Raw genomic sequence first — 25,879 nt, 5'->3', positions numbered from 1 at the left:
TAATGAAGATAATCATATGTTTTAATTCTTCCATTTGTTGATGTGATGTATCACACTGATTGATTTGCAGGTGCTGAAAAATCTTTGTATGCCTGGGATAAATCCCTCTTGATCATGGGGTATAATCCTCTTAATGCATTGTTGGATTTGGATTGCTAGTATTTTGTTGAGGATTTTCATGTCCATTTTCATCAGTGATATGGGCCTATAATTTTCTTTTTTGTGGTATCTTTGTCTGGTTTTTGTAAGAGGGTGATGGTGGCCTCATAGAATAAGTTAGGGAATATTCCTTCCCCTGCAATTTTTTGGAATAGTTTCAAAAGAATAGGTGTTAACTCTTCTCTAAACGTTCGATAGAATTCACTGGCAAAGCCATCTGGTCCTAGACTTTTATTTGTTGGGAGTTTTAAAATCACAGTTTCAATTTTAGTACTTGTGACTAGTCTGTTCATATTTTCTGTTCCTTTCTGGTTCAGTCTTGGGAGATTGTACCTTTCTAAGAACTTGTCTTTATTATTCCAGGTTGTCCATTTTATGGTGTACAGTTGCTTGTAGTAGTTTCTCATGATTTCTGTGGTGTCCATTGTTACTTCTCTTTTTTTCATATCTAATCTTATTAATTTGAGGCCTCTCCCTTTTTTTCAGAGCAGATATTCTTAACCTGGGATTTGTGGAGAGCCCTCAAGACATCTCTAACTATGAATCCTCTAAAAGTATATGAACTTTGAGTGAGGATGCACACATACCTATATCTAGAAAAGGCTTCATGGCTTTTACCAGCTTCTAAAAATTTAAGTACTATTGAATAGAATTGAGAAAACAGATCATCAGTAACTGTACTGCCACATCCTGCCACTCCCCAGAAATGCAAACATTTGCTATCTCTTTATTCTACTTGCACATTCAGGGGCTAATAATTTAGGTACAGAATTTTCATTCTATAAATTCCTGGTAAACAATCTCTCCCCTCTTGACAATTTTGGTCTGCTTCGTCCTTTATATTATTTTTCAGCATATAATAAGGAATGAGGGCTTTTAAAATTTTTGCTTCTTTTAAATAACGCTGGATAGGCATTGTTAGGAATAGAAGTGGCAACTTCATATTGATTCATGTGAGATTTGTGAATTTTCAACATTCTGTGTTACCTCTATCTTCAACATAGATTTATGCAAATGTTGAGCCAACATTTTAAAAGATCTTTGTGCAAGACAAAATAAGAACTGTCTACATCAACTGTGATATTGTTTGTTGTGTCTTTTTAGCAATATGGCCAGTACTCTCTAGCTGTAAGAGGCTCAGACCGAGATGGTGGGGCAGATGGTATGTCAGCAGAGTGTGAATGCAACATTAAAATCCTCGATGTCAATGATAACATCCCATACATAGAACTGCCAACAGTAAGTAATAGTCCTTGAATTTTTTAAAAGTATTTATTTATTAGTCTGCACCTGGTCTTAGTTGCAGCATGTGGGATCTAATTCCTGAACTTGGGCCCCCTGCATTAGAAGCTTTCAGTCTTAGCCACTGGACCACCAGGAAAGTCCCAAAGTTTGGGGTCTGTGTGTGTGTGTGTATGTGTGTGGCACCATGCAGCATGTGGGATCTTAGTTCCCCAGCCAGGGATCAAACCCCTACCCTCTGCACTGGAAGATGGAGTCTCAGCCACTGAACCACCAGCAAAGTCCAGTCCTTGAATTTAATAACTTTAGTTTCCTTACCTTCTAAAATTTGTTCTAACAATTCTCTTTACAGATGTACATGTTAGTTATTTTTAAGTCATAACACAAAGGTACACACATATTTCATCTCATGTTTGTTTATATAATACATATGAAAAAAACCCTTATTTGAACAATGAAAAGTCAGACCACAAACATGGACCCCCTTTCTATATCATGAATAATTATAAACATTCTATATAAAACTAGTATAATTCTCTTTCTCACACAGTTTGTGCTAAAATATTTTTATTTCTTGTTTCAGCAATCCATAAGCATTGAAGAAAATACTCTGAATTCAAATTTGCTCCAGATTAGAGTAATAGATTTGGATGAGGAGTTCTCAGCTAACTGGATGGCAGTCATTTTCTTCATCTCTGGAAATGAGGGGAATTGGTTTGAAATAGAAATGAATGAAAGAACAAATGTGGGAACCTTAAAGGTTATCAAGGTATGGCACTCTATTATATTATATCCTATCCAATATTTTGTTTTCTTAGCTTTTTTCAAAGTGGTAATCTTAAAATGATGTTGACACTTCACAAACTTGAATAGGCAAAAGAATAAAAATTACTGTGTTTTAGGGTTATATATGATATAGAGCCTTTTATAGAGAGTTTTTCTCCTCATATCATTTTATAAAAATAGGCACTGAAGTTTTTACTTGAAACTCTTTCCTATCAATACAATATTCCCTCACGGATCATATAAAGGGAAAGCATTTTTAAACATGAATCTTGTTTTATGCTTGCAACAATAATTGATTAATCCTTTCAGTTTGAAGAATTTTATTATGAAGCAGATTCAACATGGCCTAAAAAAAGGTGTCCTTGTCAATACTGTACATCAATTATTATTCACTAACAATATTCATCATATGAATTAAAAGTTATTAGTTTATCCAGAGTTTTTTACAAAATTAAAATTAGACTACAGTCCATGGAATTCTCTGGGCCAGAATACTGGAGTTGGTAGCCATGCCCTCCTCCAGGGGATCTTCCCAACCCAGGGATGGAACCCATATCTCCCACATTGTAAGTGGATTCTTTACCAGCCTAGCCACCAGCGAAGCCCAAGAATACTGGAGTGGGCAGCCTATCCCTTCTCCAACAGATCTTTCCAACCCAGGAATCAAACCGGGGTCTCCTGCATTTCAGGCAGATTCTTTACCAGCTGAGGTACAAGGGAAGCCCACTGTAATTGTAGGATTATCAAATTCTCATCTCACATTGGCTGCTGACCCAGGCTTATTACAGGCATACATACACTAGAGATTTGGTCCAGATCATCCCAGTCAACAGAGTTCTTCTGTGTCTCCACTACATTATTTATCCACCAATTTAACTGCAGTAGAATTTTCTCTGGGATTCAATGAGAAAAAATGTCTGACTCCTAGGGAGTCAACAGTGAAAGTTTCACCCTCTGCTGTTAGACTTGTCAGTCAATTTTTTAAAATCTGCAATAGCTGTGCATGGATTGTATCTGATGCATGCAACACGTATTCCTCATGGTAAAGTGCAATCCTTTTTTTAACTATTTCCTTCCTTCAAAACTGCCCTGGGAAATGAACTCCTGAGGAATTGTGTCCCTGTAGGAATGTGTGATCATTTGTCTCATATGTCTTCATAAATGTCACCATACCTAGAGCTCCCATTCACTTACTCATTGAACACATGCCTTAATTTATTCTCTACAGTATCCCTGCAAATTAGGTTCTATGCCCACATACTGAGGTTCAGAGAGAGTTTGTAACCTGCTCAGTTCTCATCTCTAGTAAGTGGGATAACTGACATTCAAACCTCAATTTTTCTAGCTATTAAGTTCACATTCTTTTTTCCACAATCCTATCTAGAATTCCATGCTGGGAAAACTGAGTCCTAATCTATTACACTCCAAACTATGATGTTACTTTAGAAAGTTGATTATCTATCTGGCCTCAATATCTCTATCTGTAAAATGGGATTAATGTTGATTTTTTTCCCAGATGTGTGTGACATCATGTATCAATTTTGTGTTAGGATTATATGCATGTAGTAAGTGCATAGAGCTTCCCTGGTAGCTCAGTCAGTAAAGAATTTGTCTGCAGTGCAGGAGACCCAGGTTCGACCCCTAGGTCGGGCAGATACCCCTAGAGAAGGAAATGGCAATCTACTCCAGTATTTTTGCCTGGAAAATCCTATGGACAGAGGAGCGTGGTGGGCTACATTCCATGGGGTCGCAAGACTTGGACATGACTTAGTGACTGCTGCTGCTGCTGCTAAGTCACTTCAGTCGTGTCCGACTCTGTGCGACCCGATAGACGGCAGCCTACCAGGCTCCCCCGTCCACCACAACAATTGCATATGATGTGTATATATACATAATTTTATAACCATTCTTGGAGTTGCAAATAGAGATAATTTTAGAGCAAAGACTGAAAATTTTAGCTAACTGGAGAGCTCAATGTGTGAATTGATGGTCATCTAATCTACTCTTGTGAAAATTTAGAAAAATGTAGTTGGTATTTACATGCATACTGCATAGTTGTGGATTATATGAGTAGTGGATTTTGACAACATCTTTCATAATGAAAAAGACTACTTGATAATTTTATAATGTAAAATGAATTTTTTCCTGGATATATTGAATAAACTATGGATTTCATTATTTACTTATTCTATTCTATTATTTGATTTATTGAAAGAAATCACATATACAAAATAAAATTTCTTGTAAATAGTTCTTTATGGATAAAATCAGTCAAATGATTGAGACTAGATGTATTTGGCCCATTGTTTGTAATAAATAGGGCTATTTTCTGAGAAACGTGAAATGATAGCAACTAACATAAGCTCTCTTTGCACTACAAAATCAATGGATTTGACCATCTGTATTATTTTAAATTTTTTAATTTGGTGGACAGTTAGAACTCACACATTTTTAACTTTTTCAACAAAGGATCTGACTACTGGATTTTTTTCTTACTGTATTTTCATGTGTTTGTATTGAATTGAACATAAAGTAAGAATAGATTGTGTACTTATATGTATTTATATTTTATTAAAGATATAAGAATTTCTTTTGCCTCTAATCAAAGAATTTCTTTTTCCTCTAGAATGCTTCTTCTCCTTCTAGTAAAACCATTTCACTCTGTATTTTCTAGCCCCTAGATTTTGAAGCTATGAATAATCTGCAGCTTAGTCTTGGTGTTAGAAATAAAGCTGAATTTCATCAATCAATTATGTCTCAATATAAACTCACAGCAACTGCAGTCTCTGTGACCGTGTTAAATGTAATTGAAGGCTCAGTGTTCCGTCCAGGTTCAAGGACATTTGTAATAAATAGTAATATGGGACAAAACTATAAAATAGGAGACTATGTAGCTTTGGATCTTGACACTGGTCGGCCTTCAACAACTGTTAGGTAAGACTGATTTTTTCCAACTAATTTTCACCACATATTGAACTGTATCTGAATTAAAATAGTTTTCACTATTTTTGAAATTCAATCATATAACATACAAACTGGTGAACTGTTACTTAGAGTGTTTAAGAAAGTATAAAAATCTGTGAAAAATGTAAGATGGAAAGTGTGAAGGTTTAAAATGTGAAAATAATTGTATCTTGAAAGTTTGACACTCCTGTGTTTAGATATTTTATTGATCAGTTAGCTGATTTCCACACATCATGGTATTCCCCTTGGAAGATTTGATTGATTGATTTTCCCATTGCAAATCCACACATTGAAATCAATTAGATTTAGCTAACTCATATGAGTTACTTTCTTACTTTAATCAGCACTTAATATTGATCAACAATAACCTTGATATGAAAAAGTTGGTTACATTAAGGAAAAGGTCATGCTTTGTAGTTTTTTTTAAACTCTACATATCCAAATGTTTCTACTTGATCCTGAAAAATCACTGTATTATATGTGCACATGTATTTTGAAAAGTGTCTGTAGTCAAGAACAATGGTGGGGTGGAAAGATCTCACAAATTAGTTTTAAAAGATTTTTGCTCTGTAGTCAACTCACCCATATGAGTATTATAGCTCTTACCACACTGTGCCATTACTGTTTGTTTTTTTTTTTTTTTTTAATGTTATTGGAATATAGTTGCTTAAGGCTTCCCAGGTGGCTCAGTGGTAAAGAATCCAGTTGCCAATGCAGGAGAAGCAAGAGACATGGGTTCAATCCCTGGGTCAGGAAGATCCCCTGGAGGAGGGCATGGCAACCCATATTCTTGCCCCAGTGGAGAATTCCATGGACAGAGGAGCCTGGTAGGCTACAGTCCATGGGGTCGTAAAGAGGTGGATATGAAAGAGTGATTGAGCAGGAGCTGGAGCATGTTGCTTTCCAGTGTTGTGTTAGCTTTTACTATACAGCAAAGTTATTCAGCTAAACATGTATATATATCCCTTCATTTTGGTTTCCTCCCCACAGGTCACCACAGAGTACTGCCTAGAGTTCCCTGAGCTATACAGTAGCTTCTTATTAGTTACCTATTTTATACATGGTATCAATAGAGTATATATGTCAGTTCCAGTCTCCTAATTCATCACACCCTTCCTTCCACCTTGGTATCCATACATCTGTTCTCTATATCTGTCTCTATTTCTGCTTTATAAATAAGATCATCCACACGAATTGTTTTCAGATTCCACTATCTATGGTCTTCGCACCACCATTGCTGATAAGCTCTCTTGTACTCCACTGATGTGAGTTCACTGAGGGAAGATCACACCCCTACCTCTGACTCCTTTCCAAGTTCTATTCCCCACGTTACCACAATGCCCAACACAGAGAGTTCTCTAATCAATGTATGTCTAACAAACATATAAATGGAAGGAAAACTTCAAAGTCAAAGATGAAGAGAGGAAGAGAACAGAGAATAGGATAGAGATACAAGACAAGGATGGAGTTTGGAATCCACAAGAAATCTTGTAAATTCACTGTGTATATGGGGAGGCGTTAGAAATAGGAAAGGGATGAAAGCCAAGCTCTGAAGAAATAACTTCTTTGGTAAGAGAAAAGTTTAGAATTAGCAGCAGTCCAGAAGTCCCAGTATCTGGGTTGTCCAGGACAGTTCTGATGCTACCAAAATCAAATGAAAATGAGGCTGAAAGTATCAAGGGATTATTCAGACATCCAAATGGGTGTAACAGACATTCCATCACAAGTGGTTGCTTAATTCTTTTTCTTAAATTTAAATCTCCCTCCATTTCTGAATGTCCTCAGACAAAGTTTCTAATGATTGAAAATTATATCCAGGGGTTACATCTACTGGCAGGAAACATGTTTTAAAATCAAAACCATCACCTCACACCAGTTAGAATGGCCATCATAAAAAATCTACAAACAGTAAATGCTAGAGAGGGTATAGAGAGAAGGGAACCCTCCTACATTCCCTCCTGTTGGTGGGAATGTAAACTGATACAGCCATGATGGAGAACAGTATGGAGATTTCTTTTTAAAAAAAAATCTAGGACTAAAGCTACCATTTGACCCATCAATCCCACTACTGGGCACATACCCTAAAAAAACCATAATTCAAAAAGACACATGTACCCTAACGTTCACTGCAGCACTATTTACAATAAGTTAGGGCATGGAAGATGTCCATTGACAGATGAATGGATAAAATGTGGTACGCATATACAATGGAATATTACTCAGCTATAAAAAGGAATGATTGAGTCAGTTCTAGTGAGGTGGATGAACCTAGAGCTTATTACACAGAGTGAATCCAGAAAGGGAAAAATAAATATTGTATAGTAATGCAAATCTATGGAATCTAGAAAAATGGTACTGATGAGCCTATTTGCAGGCAGGAATAGAGACACAGACATAGAGAACAGACTTGTGGTCATAGCAGGGGAAGGAGAGGGTGGGACAAATTGAGAGAGAAGCATTGAAACATATACATTAACATATGTAAAATAGATAGCTAGTGGGAAGTTGCTGTGTGACACAGGGAGCTCTGGGAAAACCTAGAGAGGTGGGAGGGGATGGGGGGGTGGAAGGGAAGTCTAAGAGGGAAGGAACATATGTTTACCTAGGGCTGATTCACGCTGGATGGCAGCAGAAACCAACACAACACTATAAAGCAATAATCCTTAAAAAAAAAATCAAAATCAATCTCTCTTCCTCTACATAACTAACATTAATTTGTACCACTGTCTTTCAAAAACAGATACGTAATGGGAAGAAATCCAACTGACTTGCTCGCTATTGACTCAAAGACAGCCGCAATTACTTTGAGAAATAAAGTTACTATGGAACAATACAAAATACTTGGGGGAAAATACGAAGGAACAATTCTATCTATTGATGGTAAAAAATCAACTTATTTTTTTCCCTTCTCATGAAATTTATGTATAGTTATATTATATATATATGGAATTTGTATATACATATTCATTCAGAAACTAAAATTTTAATTATTGTATTTTGAAGTACCCTTTTTCCAACAAAAATTATCATACTGGGCATTATAGAATCAAATCCTGAATGATACAAGAGACATTATAATTTATGGTTAGGACAGTGAGCTCTGGGATGAAACTGGATTGGTATATTGTACCATCACTTACTAGCTACAGATTTTAGAGAAGTTATTTAACCCATTTATCCCTCAGATTTTCTTCCATAAAGTGGGACAGTAACATTATGGATTTAGAAGTACTTAAGGAGTTATTAGGTACTTCCCTGGTGGCTCAGACAGTAAAGAATCTGCCTGCGATGTGAGAGACCTGGGTTCGATCCCAGGGTTGGGAAAATCCCCTGGAGAAGGGCATGGCAACCCACTCCATTATTCTTTCCAGGAGAATTCCATGGACAGGGGAGCCCAGTGAGCTATACAGTCCATGGGGTTGCAAAGAGTCAGAGATGACTGAGCAACTAACACTTTCACATTCAAGGAGTCATTACAGTAAAGTGCTAGACAAGTGCTGACTTTCAATAAATGTTAGTTCCTACTAATGTCGGTAATTGAAAATTTTTAATGATATTGTAAAATTATTTTCAAATAGACACAAAGCCAAGCTAGCTTAACTTTATATGATCCTTACTTGATGTACAACTTCATGTAAACAATTTGGAATTAGCAAGTTTACTACTTTTCAAGACCAACAGCTTTAAACTAGGTTAGATCACTAGGAGGAAAGTATATTACAAATAGAAATGTTTATTCCATCCACAGATAGAGCTTATTTCAGTGCTGAAATTGTCTTAAGCAATTGCTAGTTTACTCCTTTTCTTACACCCAACATCAAGCTTAACTGGACACATGAAGGGGAAATTGAAACTTAAGCTTACTAAAACTGTTGGTTTAGGGCAAGTAGGGAACATTAGCTTTGTCATTAAAAAATATAGTTTTCTGGGATAAACATTGGATCTGATGATAATAATAAAAATAACAAAAACAGTAACAATAGAATTGTTGTACTCTGACACAGCAATAACAATAGAATCAGCTTAGCTTGACTGAAATGACATGGACTTTGATTTCAGGTAGATTAGGATGTGGGCTTCTTGGGTGGTGCAACGGCCAAGAATCTGCTTGCCAGTGCAGGAGACTCAAGAGATGTGGGTTCAATCGCTGGGTCAGGCAGACCCCCTGGAGTAGACAATGGCAACCTGCTCCAGAATTCTTGCCTAGAAAATTCCATGGACAGAGGAGCCTGCTGGGCTGCAGTCCAGGGGGTTGCAAAGAGTCGGACACGACTGGGCACACGTGCACACGTGCACACAGACTAGGATGTGAGCCTGTCTCTATCACCTGCTTTCAGGAATACTCGTATCCATTTATTCAGAAACTATGTGTTGAATTCTAACCAAACGTTAGCCGTTGTGCCAGATTCTAGAATGACAATGATGAACAAAGTCTGACAACAAAACTTATATCTATAAAATAGAGATAATACAGCTCATGGGGTTGCAAGAGTCTGACACAACTTAGCAACTGAACAACAATAACAATTATAGTAACTTGCTGAAACCAATAGCAAGTGTGGAGCCATTAAGTTGAAACAAATCACAAAGATCTCTCCTCTCATGTGTAGCCAACAAAGACAATAATTTACCGAAACTTCGAAGGACAAGAAGAAAGCAAATTTGGAATATCTGATAGTGAAACAAAAGTTCTTCACTTTATTAATAATGAAAATCCACCCCCCACCTCCAATAGTGCCAAATTCTCCCTCCTATGAGTCGTTTGAACTGACAGTTATGAGTTTGAGGATATGATGTTTTATCAGTAGGTGATTTCTATACAAATGACAGACCAACCTGCTCAAAGTCTGTTGGTTTTGTCAGCCTATAAAAGGGAAAAAAAAAAAAACGAGAACTGAAGATGAAAGACAGTCAAACAGCAAACAAAATATGGAGAAGTATGCAACACATAGTCTAGAAATGTCTCCACATGGGCTTATAACACACTGCTGACCAACACATAACGTGATGTTTACTGTGTATGTTTCTCAACACATGGAACAGTTTTTCTCAAGCACTAATATTTACTCGTAATGATTTGATTTAAAAACTGAGTCACAGACAAAAGACAATATGGGGGGGTTATTGAATTGGTAGGAATTAAGACACTGAAATAAGTATTTATGCAAAGAGAAAATAGTTTTGTATCGTCCAACAATCATTAACCTACATGTATAAAATATTTCTTTCGTTTTAAACTTTGTTACAGATGCTCTTCAAAGAACATGTACTGGTACAATTATTATTAACCTTGAAAACGGTGGCTGGGAAACTGATCGTACAAATTTAAATGGAAGTACTACCACTGAATATGGCCTTACTTCCAGACATGTTGCCACTAATGGCTACACAACTGGTGTTGGTACTGACAAAAATACTTATGCTGGTGACACAAATGGTAATGCTGGAGGTCAACCTGGTGTTTATCAGCCACTAGGAGATAATGTACATTTTGGTCCTGCTGGCATTGGACTACTCATCATGGGATTCTTGGTCCTAGGATGTAAGTATTTGAACAGTTCTGTTTTTATGCGTCCCTCCAAAAAAACTAGGGAGGCAATTAGTTTTCTGTCTCTTTGATGAAATATATTCTATACATTCTTATTTTGTGCAAAATTATCAAGAAATTTCTATGTTTGGTGTTGGGTTTATGACATGAAAAAAAAATCAGTTTGATTTCTTAGAGTCCAGTGGAGGATAAAAACTAGTTTGCATTGAGTTTCAATGTAATAGGGAAGTACCATAACAGGCTTCCCTGGTGGCTCAGTTGGTTAAGAATTCACCTGCAAGGCAGGAGACTGCCTGAAATGCAAGAGACTTGAGTTTGATCCTTGGGAGGGGCAGATTCTCTGGGGAAGGAAATGGCAACCCACTCCAGTATTCTGGCCTGGGAAATCCCATGGACAGAGGAGCCTGGGGGGCTATAGTCTATGGGGTTACAACAGTCGAACACAGCAACTAAATCACCACCAACCACCACCATAACAGACAGGTTCAAATTGCTGTTTGAGTGAAGAAGACAGTAAGAAACAATTGGTTGAAACAATCAGAAAAAGCTACATAGAGCAAGTAAACTCTGAGTTGGGTTTTAACAGATGACTAGGAGCTAGCCTACTGGACAAGAAGAAGAAGAAGAAATCCACGTGCACAGTCCCAAAAGAATGAGAGTACAAGCAACCGCAATAAAGGACTCCAGCAGAGAAGAAATAAAGGATGTGTCTGACAGTGTGATGAGGGCTGGTACTACAAACATAGGCAGGGGTTGACCTTGAGGGGACTTCATCTCACCTCAGTTCAGTCGCTCAGTTGTGTCCGACTCTTTGCAACCCCATGAAGTGCAGCATGTCACGCTTCCCTGTCCATCACCAACTCCCACAGCTTGCTCAAACTCATGCCCATCTAGTCAGTGATGCCATCCAGCCATCTCATCCTCTATCGTCCCCGTTTCCTCCTGCCTTCAATCTTTCCCAGCAACAGGGTCCTTTCCAGTGAGTCAGTTCTTCGCATCAGGTGGCCAGAGTATTGGAGCTTCAGCTTCAGCATCAGTCCTTCAAATGAATATTCAGGACTGAGTTCCTTTAGGATTGACTGATTGGATCTCCTTGCAGTTCAAGGGACAGTCAAGAGTCTTCTCCAACACCACAGTTCAAAAGCTATGCTAAAGCTGCACGGTCTAAGAAAAGGAGAGCCAAAGAGAAGAAGGGGTGAACCCCAGCTTCTAAATTCAATTGTCTGAGTCTTTCCATGGTTACCCAGCTTTTCTGAGCCTTGTGTTTTTTTTAGTATCTATTTTCTAATTTTTATTTTTTAAATTATGAAGGTATAATACATTTATAGGAGACCTGGAAAACACAGAACAAAGTTACACATAGTTCCACTATATATTACAATATTTTTAAGTAGATAAGTTAAGATTTTTATTTGGAGTTTCAATATCGAACTCTCTGGGCCTTGCTTTTGCCTTCTGTGAAATAATAAGACTTACTTCACAACAACACTTTGATAATGAAAAAGAAGTATCACGCATGGGAGCTTTTAGAAGTAGACCACAGGCTCCCCTGGTGGCTCAGTAGTAAAGAATCTGCCTGCCAGTGCAGGAGACATGGTTCAAGTCCTGATCCGGGAAGATCTCACATGCTCCTGAGACACTAAGCCTACGTGCCACAGCTATTGATTCTGTTCTCCGGTGCCTGGGAGCTTCAGCTACTGAGTCCACAAGCCACAGCTACTGAAGCCTGTGGGCCTAGACCCTGTATTCAGCCACAAGAGAAGCCACAGCAGTGAAAAGCCCACACGCCACAACTAAAGAGCAGCCCCCAATTGCCACAACCGGAGAAAAGCCCCTGCGTGCAGCAACCAAAAACCCAGCACAGCCAAAAATAATAAAATGATTAAGCAAATAAATTTAAATTTTTTAAAAAAGAGACAGACCACATCCTGTGATCACTAGAGAGGACCTAGTCAAAGATCTAAATATGAGGGTATAATGTTCAATGGATTCTCCAAGCAATCTTTAACATTTCTTTAGAGGATGACAGAGTGGAGATGAGCCAAATGTTACAATCTCTGAGGAATATTTCTCCTTTAATACTTCCCTAAGTAATGACAGGGCGGGGGTGGGGGGGGGAACTCATCTGTTTTAATAGTATAATACCATCTGTAATTGGAATACTCTGTAACAAGTAAAAATTGACTGCAGTCTGAAGCTCACACTGATTTTGGTATCTCACCAATATTCAGCTTGTTTTCTGAAACTTTCATAATTATGTTAGAATCAGTTCAGTTCAGTCACTTGGTCGTGTCCGACTCTTTGCGACCCCATGAATCGCAGCACGCCAGGCCTCCCTGTCCATCACCAACTCCCGGAGTTCACTCAGACTCACGTCCATCAAGTCAGTGATGCCATCCAGCCATCTCATCCTCTGCCTCATCATCATCTCATCATCCTTCTCTTCCTGCCCCCAATCCCTCCCAGCATCAGAGTCTTTTCCAGTGAGTCAACTCTTCTCATGAGGTGGCCAAAGTACCGGAGTTTCAGCTTCAGCATCATTCCCTCCAAAGAAATCCCAGGGTTGATCTCCTTCAGAATGGACTGGTTGGATCTCCGTGCAGTCCAAGGGACTCTCAAGAGTCTTCTCCAGCACCATGGTTCAAAAGCATCAATTCTTCAGTGCTCAGCCTTCTTCACAGTCCAACTCTCACATCCATACATGACCACAGGAAAAACCACAGCCTTGACTAGATGCACCTTAGTTGGCAAAGCAATGTCTCTGCTTTTGAATATGCTATCTAGGTTGGTCATAACTTTTCTTCCAAGGAGTAAACGTCTTTTAATTTCATGGCTGCAGTTACCATCTGCAGTGATTTTGGAGCCCAAAAAAATAGTGACACTGTTTCCACTGTTTCCCCATCTATTTCCCATGAAGTGATGGGACCGGATGCCATGATCTTCATTTTCTGAATGTTGAGCTTTAAGCCAACTTTTTCACTCTCCACTTTCACTTTCATCAGAGCCTTTTTAGTTCCTCTTCACTTTCGGCCATAAGGGTGCTGTCATCTGCATATCTGAGGTTATTGATCAAGTGGAGTTAAATTAGGGATTCAAATTTAATCATAAGGGTAGGTCGTTTTCTTTTACTGTGGTCCCACTGGTAATTCCAATATTCCTGTCTTTTCCCCATCAGTGGTCCCGTTCTTGCTGATCTGCTGTGACTATGGAGGCGCCCCTGGCGGCGGGGCTGGCTTTGAGCCTGTTCCTGAATGTTCCGACGGAGCAATTCACTCGTGGGCAGTGGAAGGTGCACAGGCCGATCCTGGGGTAAGTGTTCATCAATAACAGGTGGCCCCTTCACAGGCTTCAAAACTCTTGAACCAAGACACAGGGAATCACTCACAGTCTAGACTGTTCTTTTTTCTGAGAGAGCCAAAAGGGAGAACCAAGAGAAACCAAAGGTGCATCAGAATTGGGTGACAGTAACCAAGAAAGCCTTTATCAATAAGGTTCACATTGCTTTTAGTGTTTTTCTTTGTAATGTCTCAGATAATTTGAGAACAAGCCCACTGTATAATCATTGAAAGAAAAGAATCATTACAAATGGGAAAATGTTTCCTGTCCTTTAGGCTCTGACCAATATTGGTGTACCATGCATACCAGGCACTAATGCAAATGTAATTGAGTACGTTGACAACTCAGGTAAGAAAAATTTTTTTAAAGTTTTAACAATTCAATTACTAAGAAGGAACTCTGTTCTCTGTCTTTGTATACCTTACTATTTCCCAACCGTCTTATCTTTACAATTGTTCCTATCATTCTTTTTTAGATGACTAATTTGCAAATTAAATGATAAAGAAAAACCTACAGTAATTATTATTCTTTTAAGCTGGTATTTTTTTAAATCTTCCGTAATCATCAAAAAGTACACAGGTGATGATTGGGATTTCTGTAAATAGAGAAGTACAAAAGTCAATTTTGGTTGAGATTTTTTTGTTTAATAGAGCAATTGTTATTTATTAAAAACTACTCATTTGAACTTAAAAACAACCCTATTAAATAGATGTATGCTCATTTATTGAGGCTAGCCTCTGCTTCTACAATTCACAAAATCAGTCTAATAAAAAGAGCAATTAATTAAAAACTCATATTTTGAAAATAATTGTACCATCTTGCTTCTTTTCAAGGTAAATAAATATTACCAATTCTTTTTTTTTTCCAGTCCTTTTCAAACTTGTGATCATGACCTTTCCACTTTGAACTCTTCAAAATGGAAAAGACATAGAATGTTTATAACTTACAGAACTAGACCACATTCAAAAGGCGGGAGATGCTAGTCTTTAAACTTATTTCTCCCCATGAGGCATCCATTTTTGTTAATGATACCAACACCTTCCACCTCAAAAGCAGAAACTTATTGTTGACTCTCATAGCTTCCTATTCATTGACACCCAATCAGTTCTCAAGACTTGACAAATCTTCAAATCCACGAGGATTTATTTATGCATTTATTCCCTTATTAAGTCTACAAACCTTGAACAAAGCACAATGAACAGCATCCGAATAAGAAGTACGAAATGCTGTACCTAAACTCAACAGCTTTAAAATATGAAAGCCATAGGACTGTTCCATTGTCAACACTCTCTGTCAATGGCACTTGCATAGTCTAGGCCACCCTTTTATCTCATCTATATGGAATACTATAACAGACTTCTACTCACTCCTCACATTCAAATGCAAATCCCAGAGTCTCCATGCAAACCTTTGCCCTCATCATAGCCATGTTTTCTTCTCTGAAAGCTTTGGAGTGCCTGTGCTAGAGTCTAATATATGTACACTGAGTATTCTTATACTTTTTCTTTAATTTTTAGAATTTGGGTATTTTCCTCCAATTTGAAATCAAACTCTCTTAAGTATAGATAGGGTTTTGTAACCTCTAGGGAGCCCTCTTATCCCAGTACAACATACAGTAACCTCTCAACAAATGATGGGCTTCCCTGGTAGCTCAGACAGTAAAAAATTCCACCTGCAGTGCAGGAAACCCGGGTTCGATCCCTGAGTTGGGAAAATCCGCTGGAGAAGGTATGGCTACTGAGAATTCCATGGACAGAGGAGACTGGTGGGCTACAGTCCATGGGGTCACAAAGAGTCGGACATGACTTAGTGACTAACACATGTAACAGACAAAAAATAATTACTGGATTAACAAATTGGTTAATAATATTATTTTGAACTCAATATCATATTTATAATCTCCATTCTTTATGTATTACCTTCATTTTATTTCTTTGCTCGCTCACAACTGCATACCTAAATGAAGAAACTATACATTAGAGTAAGTTACTAATTTTTAGTTTATAATACACTAGAGAAAATATAGTTTACTAGATTTAAAATATAGTTTACTGGAAAGTAAAATTTAATTTGATCAACACTTTTAGGAGTTTACACAAATGAGTATGGTGGCAGAGAAATGCAAGATCTGGGAGGAGGAGAAAGAACGACAGGATTTGAACTAACAGATGGAGTTAAAATGTCAGGAGGACCCGAGATATGTCAAGAATATCCTGGAACACTAAGAAGAAATTCTATGAGGGAATGTAGAGAAGGAGGGCTGAATATGAACTTCATGGAAAGTTACTTCTGCCAGGTAAGCTCTCTGTCCCCATGCCTTCCCTCCATCCTGCACCCATATCTTTACCCCTTGCTCAGTAGCTCAGTCATGCCCAACTCTACGACCCTTTGGACTATAACCCACCAGGTTCCTCTGTCCAAGGGATTTTTCAGGCAAAGAATACTGGAGTGGGTTGCCATTCCCTCTTCCAGGGGATCTTTCCGACCCAGGAATTGAACCCATCTCCTCTGTCTCCTGCATTGCAGGTGGATTCTCCACCGCTGAGCCATCAAGGAAGCCCCACCTCTACCCCAGACCCCCACTGTTTTCAACGAGGTTATGGTGGCCATCTCCTAACTAGGTTCCCAGCCTCTGGTCTTTAGATATGGATGCTGGCAATCTATATTCCAGTTGAATAACATTTCTAAAACTCTGACTTGAGCACTTTGCTGCTGCTGCTGCTAAGGCGCTTCAGTCGTGTCCGACTCTGTGCAACCCCATAGACGGCACTCCCCTGCTTTAAAACAGCCAGTGGCTCCCAGCTCTGTTTTGCCTGTGGAATAAAATCCAAAATTCCTTCACATAGCCGTTAACCAGCTGACCTCTGCCCTCACACCTCCAGTTACTCCTTACCAACAACCCCACTTGCCAAGCGCCTCTGCCTTATTCACGCTGGTCCACTCCCCCCCATGTCTTTTTTCATGCTGTGCTCGTCCTGGAATGCTTCTATCTGATCATCTCTCTTACCAACCCCCACTCATCTTTCAATCCACTTCACACATTTCCACCTTTCTGAGATTGTTAACTGTTCATTCTCTCATCCAAAATAGGATTGATGTTTCTCTATGTGTATTTCTGTAGTACTTTGTATGTTTTATGGAATGTTCCATTGTTAGAATCTGTTAGTCACATGCCCACGTCCACACATGCTCTACATTATGTTGCTGGTACCTGGCTCAGTTTCAAGCACAGAGTAAAGGAGTGATATAGTAAGAGTAAAGGCAATTTTAAAAAGGGGATATATATATATATAAACACATATAACTGATTCCCTTTGCTATACAGCTGAAACTAACAAAAGCATTGTAAAGCAACAATACTCCAATAAAATTTTTTTTAAAAAAGAAAGAGTAGGCCCAAGAGCCATAGTACACTTCTAGGATATTCTAAGAACCAGAGATAATTAATTTTTCTATCTCCAGGTAGAGACAGAATTGCCCTTAGTTATACTTCATAGTGGAGAAGGCAATGGCACCCCACTCCAGTACTCTTGCCTGGAAAATCCCATGGATGGAGGAGCCTGGTGGGCTGCTGTCTATGGGGTCGCACAGAGTCGGACACGACTGAGCGACTTCACTTTCACTTTTCACTTTCATGCATTGGAGAAGGAAATGGCAACCCACTCCAGTGTTCTTGCCTGGAGAATCCCAGGGATGGGGGAGCCTGGTGTGCTGCTGTCTATGGGGTAGCACAGAGTCAGACACGACTGAAGCGACTTAGCAGTAGCATACTTCATAGGGCACTTAAACCTTCAAAAATTTCTTACCTCTGAGACTGTCTCTCATACCTTTATGTCCTTATACATCCTGGCCTAAAACACCTTCATTAACTCTCCTAATCAGAAAAACAGTGAAAAAGTCGCTCAGTCGTGTCTATGTCTGACTCCATGGGCTGTAGTCTGCCAGGCTCCTCTGTCCATGGGATTTTCCAGGCAAGAATAGTGGAGTGGTTGCCATTTCCTTCTCCAGGGAATCTTCCTGACCCAGGGATTGAACCCAGTGGCTGATATTTTGAACTGAAATACCAGTAAAAATCTTTCAAATGGTAGCAAATAATAAGAAAACTGTTGCTGAAATCTATAGGCATATTTTTTATCTGTGTCCCTACACATGAATATTATTTTCATGAAAAGTACAATTTCTGCCTCAAAACTTTTGCACTTGTAGCTCCTTCTGTCCAGAACCCTCTCTCTCTCTGCTTTACTCTCCCAGTGACTTTACTCCAGTTTCTGAACAAACATCACTTTATGAGATGCTTTCCCTGACCACTCTGTCTGAAAGAGAAACCCCATCTCTCTATTCCTTTACTCTGCACCTTCTGACAGATACCTTTATGCGTTATTTTCTGGTTCATCCTACTGAAATGTAAGCCCTATGAGAAAGGGACTTTACCTGGTTTTGCTCATTACTTTATTGCCAACTTCCTAATCGAGTGTCTGGCAAACAGTAAGGACTCAAAACATAATTCTGAATTGAAATGGCACAATGAGTGGTTTGCTAGGTGTTTCTGTTTAACCTGAAAGTTTGCAATCCAGTATCACAGACAAGAAAGATGAGATAAAAGCACACTCGTCTGTGTGCTTTCACTTTAACTTGACAGAAGTTCCATTTTTAAGAACTGTCTTTGGTCACCTTCGATTTTGAATCTCAAAGTAGCATAGACCCAAGGTCAAATTCTCCTCTTATCTTGCTTTAAAAACCACATTGAAATAAATCACCATATTCACTTCATCTGAAGGAAGACAAGTACAATCCCAAATGAACCCAAATCAACTATAAACTGTGTCTTTTAAACAAATCCAAAAAATACACAATTCTGGCATACTTTAAGTTCTGTGTAAGTATGTCCTTCTAGGTTGGTTGAAAAATAATTCATGTGATTCTTTTCATGATTTTGTGTCCAAAGTGCACCAACATGAAAAAGTCCATCTAAATAAATATCAAAATATATTATCAAAATTACAGTTAAGGTAATTTCTAACCAAACTCTTTCAAGTAATTACATAACGACTTCTAAAGAGTCTGTGGAGAAGGAAATGGCAGCCTACTCCAGTATCCTTGCCTAGAAAATCCCATGGAGAGAGGAACCTGGTGGGCTACAGTCCATGGGGTTGCAAAGAGTCAGACACGACTTAGCAACTAAACAACAAGGGTCTCTGGAAGATGTTAGAATTTTGCTTTACGTGTAGTTTTCTGGTAAACCCCTGGAAGAAGAAATAATGATAAAGACCTCTATTGCTATTAAAAATGTATTCATCATTCCATTTTCTCTTTCATCTACAAATTCAGAAAGCATATGCTTATGCGGATGAAGACGAAGGACGCCCATCCAATGACTGTCTGCTCATCTACGATATTGAAGGTGCAGGCTCCCCTGCGGGCTCTGTGGGCTGTTGTAGCTTCATTGGAGAAGACTTGGATGACAGCTTCTTGGATACACTGGGGCCGAAGTTTAAGAAGTTGGCAGACATCAGCCTGGGAAAAGACGTTGAGCCATTTCCAGACTCTGATCCCTCTTGGCCACCAGACAACACTGAGCCGGTCTGCCCTCCGCAGGGAACAGAGCCCACTGGTGGTGGACACCCACCCATTTCCCCACGTTTCGGCACCACCACCGTCATCTCTGAGAACACCTACCCCTCGGGACCTGGGGTACAGCACCCTACGCCGATTCCTGATCCTCTGGGCTATGGTAATGTCACCGTGACCGAGTCTTACACCTCCTCGGGCACTCTGAAGCCCACTGTCCACATTCACGATAACCGACACGCATCAAACGTGGTAGTGACAGAGCGGGTAGTCGGTCCGATCTCCGGTGCTGACTTGCAAGGGATTCTAGAGATGCCTGACTTGAGAGACGGGTCAAATGTGATAGTGACAGAAAGGGTAATAGCACCAAGTTCAAGTCTGCCCACCACTCTGACCATCCCTGATCCTAGGCAGTCTTCGAATGTAGTAGTGACGGAAAGAGTGATCCAGCCAACTTCCGGCATAGTGGGCAATCTGAGCATGCACCCTGAGTTATCGAACACCCACAACGTGATTGTGACCGAGAGGGTAGTTTCCGGCTCCGGCATCACGGGCGGCAGCAGCCTGCTGGGCAGTGCCGGTGGAGGAAGTGGTGGCGGCATCGGGCTGGGCAGCCTAGGAGGTGGTGCGGGCCTGAGTAGCAGCCTAGGGGGCACAGCCACCATTGGCCACTTGAGGGGTTCCTCTGAGCATCACTTTAGCAACACGCTCGGTTCCGCCTCCCCTACCACAACCCGGAGTCGAATCACAAAGTACAGTACAGTTCAGTATACCAAGTAGCCAGGGACCCCAGCATGCTTTTTTCACCATCGTTGTGATTTAGGTTTAATTCCCATCACCAGAAAACTAACAATGTGATTTAGGATGCACAACCACGTGCTAAGAAAATTGTGGCACAAGGTGAGACACCACAATGAGAAAAATCGATGGAAACAGTGCCATTGGGCAAGAGCTCTCCTGAGCCTTTATAACTTTTTTTTGTATATGAATACTAAGGCAATCATGACCATGAACTAAAACTTGAGACAGGGGCTTCTTTGTGCCTGTAGGGTCTTCTGTGCTTTTGTGTGGCCTCTAGTGTATCTCCAGCACGTGGAACAGAACACTGACCTTAAGATGGCAATGGTCATCATTCTTCTTGCTTGGTTTTGAAATTTCATATAGCTCAGGCAATATTTAAAGACAACTAAACATGCGATAGACACTCAAGTATGTGGGAAGAATTTGAAATGTGCCCCAAATGCCTGGTCTGGTCAGTGTCACAGATGATATAAATAAAAACTCAACCACATATTTAGACCAGGGTTAACCATTAAAGAGGGCTTGCCTCATAGCTCAGTGGGTGAAGAATCTGCCTGCAATGCTGGAGACCAGGGTTCGATCCTGGGTCAGGAAGATCCCCGGAGAAGGGAATGGCAACCCACTCCAGTATTCTTGCCTGGAAAAATCCCGTGGACAGAGGAGACTGGTGCGCTACAGCCCATGGGGTCGCAAAGAGTCGGACACAACTGAGCTACTAACACTTTCACTTTCACTTTAATCATTAAAGAGTAAAAACCTGGCTACACATCCAAGTCCAGAAGTGACCAGCCACTCCCACCTTAATAACGGCATTAGATGAAACAAACCTCAAATTAGGAAATGTTTCCTGGGAGGGAAATTCCCTGAAAGAGTGACAACAGAGTGAGACTGACTAGGGGTGAACTGGTGCTGTGTGAGCCTGGATCCTGCACTGGAGCTTCAGCTACAGTTCCTATGGAGTCAAGGACTTCTCTGATTCTAGTTTGTGTTTAGTGGTAGATGCAATAGTGATGAATATTGTATACTGGTGAGGTTGCAGGGTATCACACTCATTTCTCCCTTTACCACTGTGACTCTGACCTAATAAAGGAGAACCTACCAGGTGTACTTCTCTGACTGAAGCAAGTAACACCTGACACGGTTGTCATCACTAGTGGTAAATTATCTTCCAAAGAACCAGAGGATTGCATTTTCAGATTGTGTTTTTAGTGTTATTCCTTTATATTTCCAGCTCTTTATTACACATTTTCTAAGTTAAAGGATTTGGGAGGATCTGTGAGAAAAAGCCTGCAGTATAGTTATGCTTTGGGGAGATTATTTGAAGGGGATCTAAAAAAATTGTTTTTAGAAAATGTAAAATGTTTAATGGGGGGAGCTAGAATGTTTCAGTAAATTAATACCATACTATTGGTTTTAACTAAGTTTCGTACTTTTTAAAACAACCTTCTGCTGCTATTTTGAAGATGTCAACTAGGAACTTTTAACAGAGTTGATGATATTGTGTTAACATGAGTGAAGTTGTACTAGATAAACCATTTTCTTATTCTATTCCACCCTCAAACTGAATTTTCTCACTAGCCTAAATTTTACATTCTTGATTTGTCGTAAGCTCTTGGATTATCTATGCTCCAATTTATAAATAGTTTCCAAATTATATATTATGATATATTTTTATAACTTCAAAATTTTAGTAACATGCTATTTATGGTAAGTCATTTCCGTGAATTTGCTATATAATGTTACCTGGTTAAAAAAAATCTCTGAATAGAATCAAAGCATTCTTAGAGGTAAATTTACTATTGTATGGTAGAGGCATTTTTTTCTCTTTTCTAAATTCAGTGTTAATATGTGCTCACTAATGTGAAACTAGATATGACAAAAATCTTTTAAGGATTAGTCTTCCCCAATTACTTAATTTTCCAGAGTGTTATAAGATCAAAGAATAGTTATTGGACTTCCAACACTTGTCAAAGGGGGATGGTGAGTGAATTATTTTACCCAGAGCTATTTTGCTCTATGTTACAGCAAATGATATCAATATTTTCAAATCCACAATATACATCTTATATTGACTCTGTAGACTATGTAAAATTTTGATAGTCTTTAGCATGCCAAAATGCAGAGATATAAATAAAATCATTCACAGGGAGTCTTTCTTTTATTTCTCTCATTTAGAGTTTCCATAAATAATGGGTAATCTTTCCAGAAATAAAGCATACTTGAGTATGCCTAGATCCAGGAGTTTGAAGAAATAAAAATAATTATTAATTGCTAGTATTTGTCACTTTGATATGACATATCATACAGAAGTATTTTCTTAAGACTCCTGATATCTTCCAGAGGCGTTTTTTAGATAATCTAACAAATGCCAGAGTAACTGTCTTTAATAACTATTGTTATTAAGATCCATTAGTTACATAAAATCATGGGAGATAAAAGAGAAAAATGGCAGTGTTAGTCATCAATCTTCCTAGGAAGATAATTTCAAAATAAAATTTTTTTTCAGGATTACACATTGATGTTCTAATTCTTTATCCCTAAATTTTAAAAGAATCTTTTTAAGACAGCAACCATTCTAAGTCATTTAAAGGCATGTAATATTTTTTAAATGATCAGCCTTTAGGAAGAATTTAATCCTTCTCTTTAGATGCTTTACTCTAATTCATATACCTTATATCATTCCATAGATGTAAAGATATGAAAATATCTTTATAAATGAATAGTTATATTTCAAACCCATATTGCAAGCTGAGTCTCAGATCACCTCGCTCCTAACAAAAGAGAAGGAAGAAAGAGTTATTTATATGTTATGTATATATAGTTTGAAAATAAGGTGTTTAATATTTACAAAACATCCTATTCTCCATTTTGAGCTAATTTTAACACTGAATTTCAAATACATCTGCTAGGTAGTATTAGCTTGCCTGATATAACCATATTTGCACTGAAAAATTTATAGAAAAAGTATCTATTAGGGGTCATTTATAGGCCTTCATCTGGACATCTGCTCTACATTTTTGTATAAAGTTTTTAGCCTCATAATCTTTATTCAATGTACTATTCTGACACAATTTTAATTATATAGCTTCAAAAATTAACATATCCATTCTGGATGTTTTAAGTTGCTACATATACAATTCATTTCTAAGTTTATACCAATATTTGAATGTTAGTCAGGGTATAACATATATGACAGCCTTTGTCTTTAGCAGGAGTTTAAAGGTGTTTTAATCTTGGCTAAAACGGCCCTCACTTTTTCAGAAAAACATATGAAACCCAGAACGAACTTTTGAAGGAATTGCCACATTTCCTCATGCCTATTTAATCAATTCTAACTTTTGAGGGACTCCTGGTGTTTGTAAGACTTATTTCACATTGTATTAGAATACACGGGTCCATGAAAGAGAATTTGTCTTCCAGTTCTAAGTTATTCAAATCATGTTAGGATGAAAGCATAAGTGGATCAATCTATTCTCCATCAAATAATTTTAAAACAATGAATAAGCTATTGTTTAGTTGTCTACATTCCTCCATTTTGTTATATTTGAATTACTAAACACTTTATCATCAAACTGTACTTAGTCTAACTTATTTTTCTTTCGCTATTTTACAACTAGTTTTAAACTCTAATATTCATCTTGGGTGATGTTTATAACAAGGTGCTTTTCTTCCATTTTCAGTACAAATATTTTGGGATTGTTTGGGTCCTAATTCCTTGCATGGTCATCTGTTGGCTATTTTAAGTTGGTTTGTAATTTCTAAAGAGTTATGTTTACAGCAATAAAATAATTCATATGCCTTCATCATCTTTTCTGAATTGCAAGGTGGGGATGGGTTTCAACATATAAAGAATAATTAGGAGTTATCAAATCTAGTTATAATTTGCAGTCCATACAAGGGAAGAAATCATTTTATTTTCATGCTGTTAAAATTTTTTACTTTTGATTTCCTAATTCATTTCTTCTCATGTTTACTGAGGAACCCTCGCTCTAGAATGCTACTCAGTTATATCAGAACACAGCCTTAAGCAGCATCATGTAACTAAGTCAATGATCAATAACGCATTTTAAGCTTTTATTTGATACTTGAAGCATCTTTATGTTTTCACCTTTTTCTTTCATACTCTGATTTTTTTGTTACAGCATTTTATATCTTTTAAGTAGATTTTCTTATTTACTTTTAAAATCATGCCTTTATTATCATATCATCATCTTTACTGAGGTACATCTCCTTTTTGCTTTCCAATGCCACTTTCAAAACATTATCATCTTCATCATCATCATCTTCCCCTTTTCAGACATACGGAATCTGCTTATCTCTCCCTCCCTCTCTTCTTGTGCTATTTTACTGACCTCTTTATAACATTCCCACTTTTACTAAAGACTCTTGTACTCTGGCCCTCTGTCTTCTGTAGCTTCTCCAACTCCATGGATGAAGCATTCGGTACCCCACATTCTCAGCTCCTACACCTCCAACTCCCCCAGCTTCCTCAGTCACTTGCTTCCTCATCATAACCCAGCATGGCAGGACCTCAGATGCCTCTCTTTCAGTTTCTCCTTATCCTCCCAGTTCACTTGCTGACAAATTCCGATTGTTGCAATTCCTCCACTTCATTACTCTTTGGACTCCCACCACTTTCTCCGCATCTGTCAGCTTCACTTCCCTCCTCGTCTATCTAGGCACAGGGGACAACAGGCACAGGCCGAGGGGACAACAAAGTTGCAAGCATTCTGAGGTAGGCATGTGGCTTGGGGGATTCAAGGAAGAAGAAGAGACCTACATGTGGAGTGAAAGAAGGAAAGCAATGAGAAATGAAATCTGAGAGGTACCAGGGGTGGGATGGAGTTTGACCTCACAGGTCATTGTAAGAATTCTGACTTCCTCGGTGACATGGAGAGCCACTGGAAAGCCTGGACAGAGGAGTACTCTGATCAGGCTTGTATTTTTAAAAGATCACCTGTTGCCAGCTCTTCCATGTGTACATGTGTGCTAAGTTGCTTCAGTTTTGCCCACTCTTTGTGACGCCATGGAGTCCTAGTACCTGGTTTGACCATACAATTTGGTAGCAAAACAAGTGACAAAAATAAACCAAAAGCCCTAAACAGTTTAACAGCAACATGCAAAAACAAACTGGAAAGCACTGAGCAGTAAATTAAAATCCCACTATAAAGTATCTTGAAAGAACTCAAGTATAATAAATATAAAAGGAGAATACTGGCCAAAAATTTTGAACAGATGCCAGTTTCTCAGCATGGACTTGGTGACTGAGTTCAACTAATACAAACTCCAGCTGACTCTGGGAGGCTTACTTTTTCTAGTTTTACAAACCAAGCTTAATTATGCCAGACTTGGGATATCCCAGTCTGCTCTGTGGCTGTGTCCTAGCCATCCTTATGTAAAGCCTAGGGACGAAATCCCCTGCCTCTAGAGCTTTCCTGCAACTGCTCAAAAGCTCAGGCTATAATTCTTATCAAA

The 25,879-nt window shown here is 38.7% G+C and overlaps 1 protein-coding gene across 1 annotated transcript in view; it reads left to right on the top strand.

Moving 5' to 3' along the window:
- DSG1 (desmoglein 1) overlaps positions 1–20,383 on the top strand; it is a 40,314-nt gene extending 19,931 nt beyond the window's left edge. The window contains exons 7-15 of the mRNA XM_068993612.1: positions 1,264–1,398; positions 1,985–2,170; positions 4,862–5,121; positions 7,892–8,031; positions 10,400–10,693; positions 13,875–14,008; positions 14,311–14,383; positions 16,123–16,331; positions 19,364–20,383. Coding sequence (XP_068849713.1) covers positions 1,264–1,398; positions 1,985–2,170; positions 4,862–5,121; positions 7,892–8,031; positions 10,400–10,693; positions 13,875–14,008; positions 14,311–14,383; positions 16,123–16,331; positions 19,364–20,383 — 2,451 coding nt within the window. The remainder of the gene's footprint in view (positions 1–1,263; positions 1,399–1,984; positions 2,171–4,861; positions 5,122–7,891; positions 8,032–10,399; positions 10,694–13,874; positions 14,009–14,310; positions 14,384–16,122; positions 16,332–19,363) is intronic.
- The last annotated feature ends 5,496 nt before the right edge of the window (positions 20,384–25,879 follow it).

This window comes from Capricornis sumatraensis, chromosome 21 (assembly GCF_032405125.1).
Source record: "Capricornis sumatraensis isolate serow.1 chromosome 21, serow.2, whole genome shotgun sequence".
NCBI classification, from domain to species: domain Eukaryota; kingdom Metazoa; phylum Chordata; class Mammalia; order Artiodactyla; family Bovidae; genus Capricornis; species Capricornis sumatraensis.
This window is presented reverse-complemented; position numbering and strand designations above follow the sequence as displayed.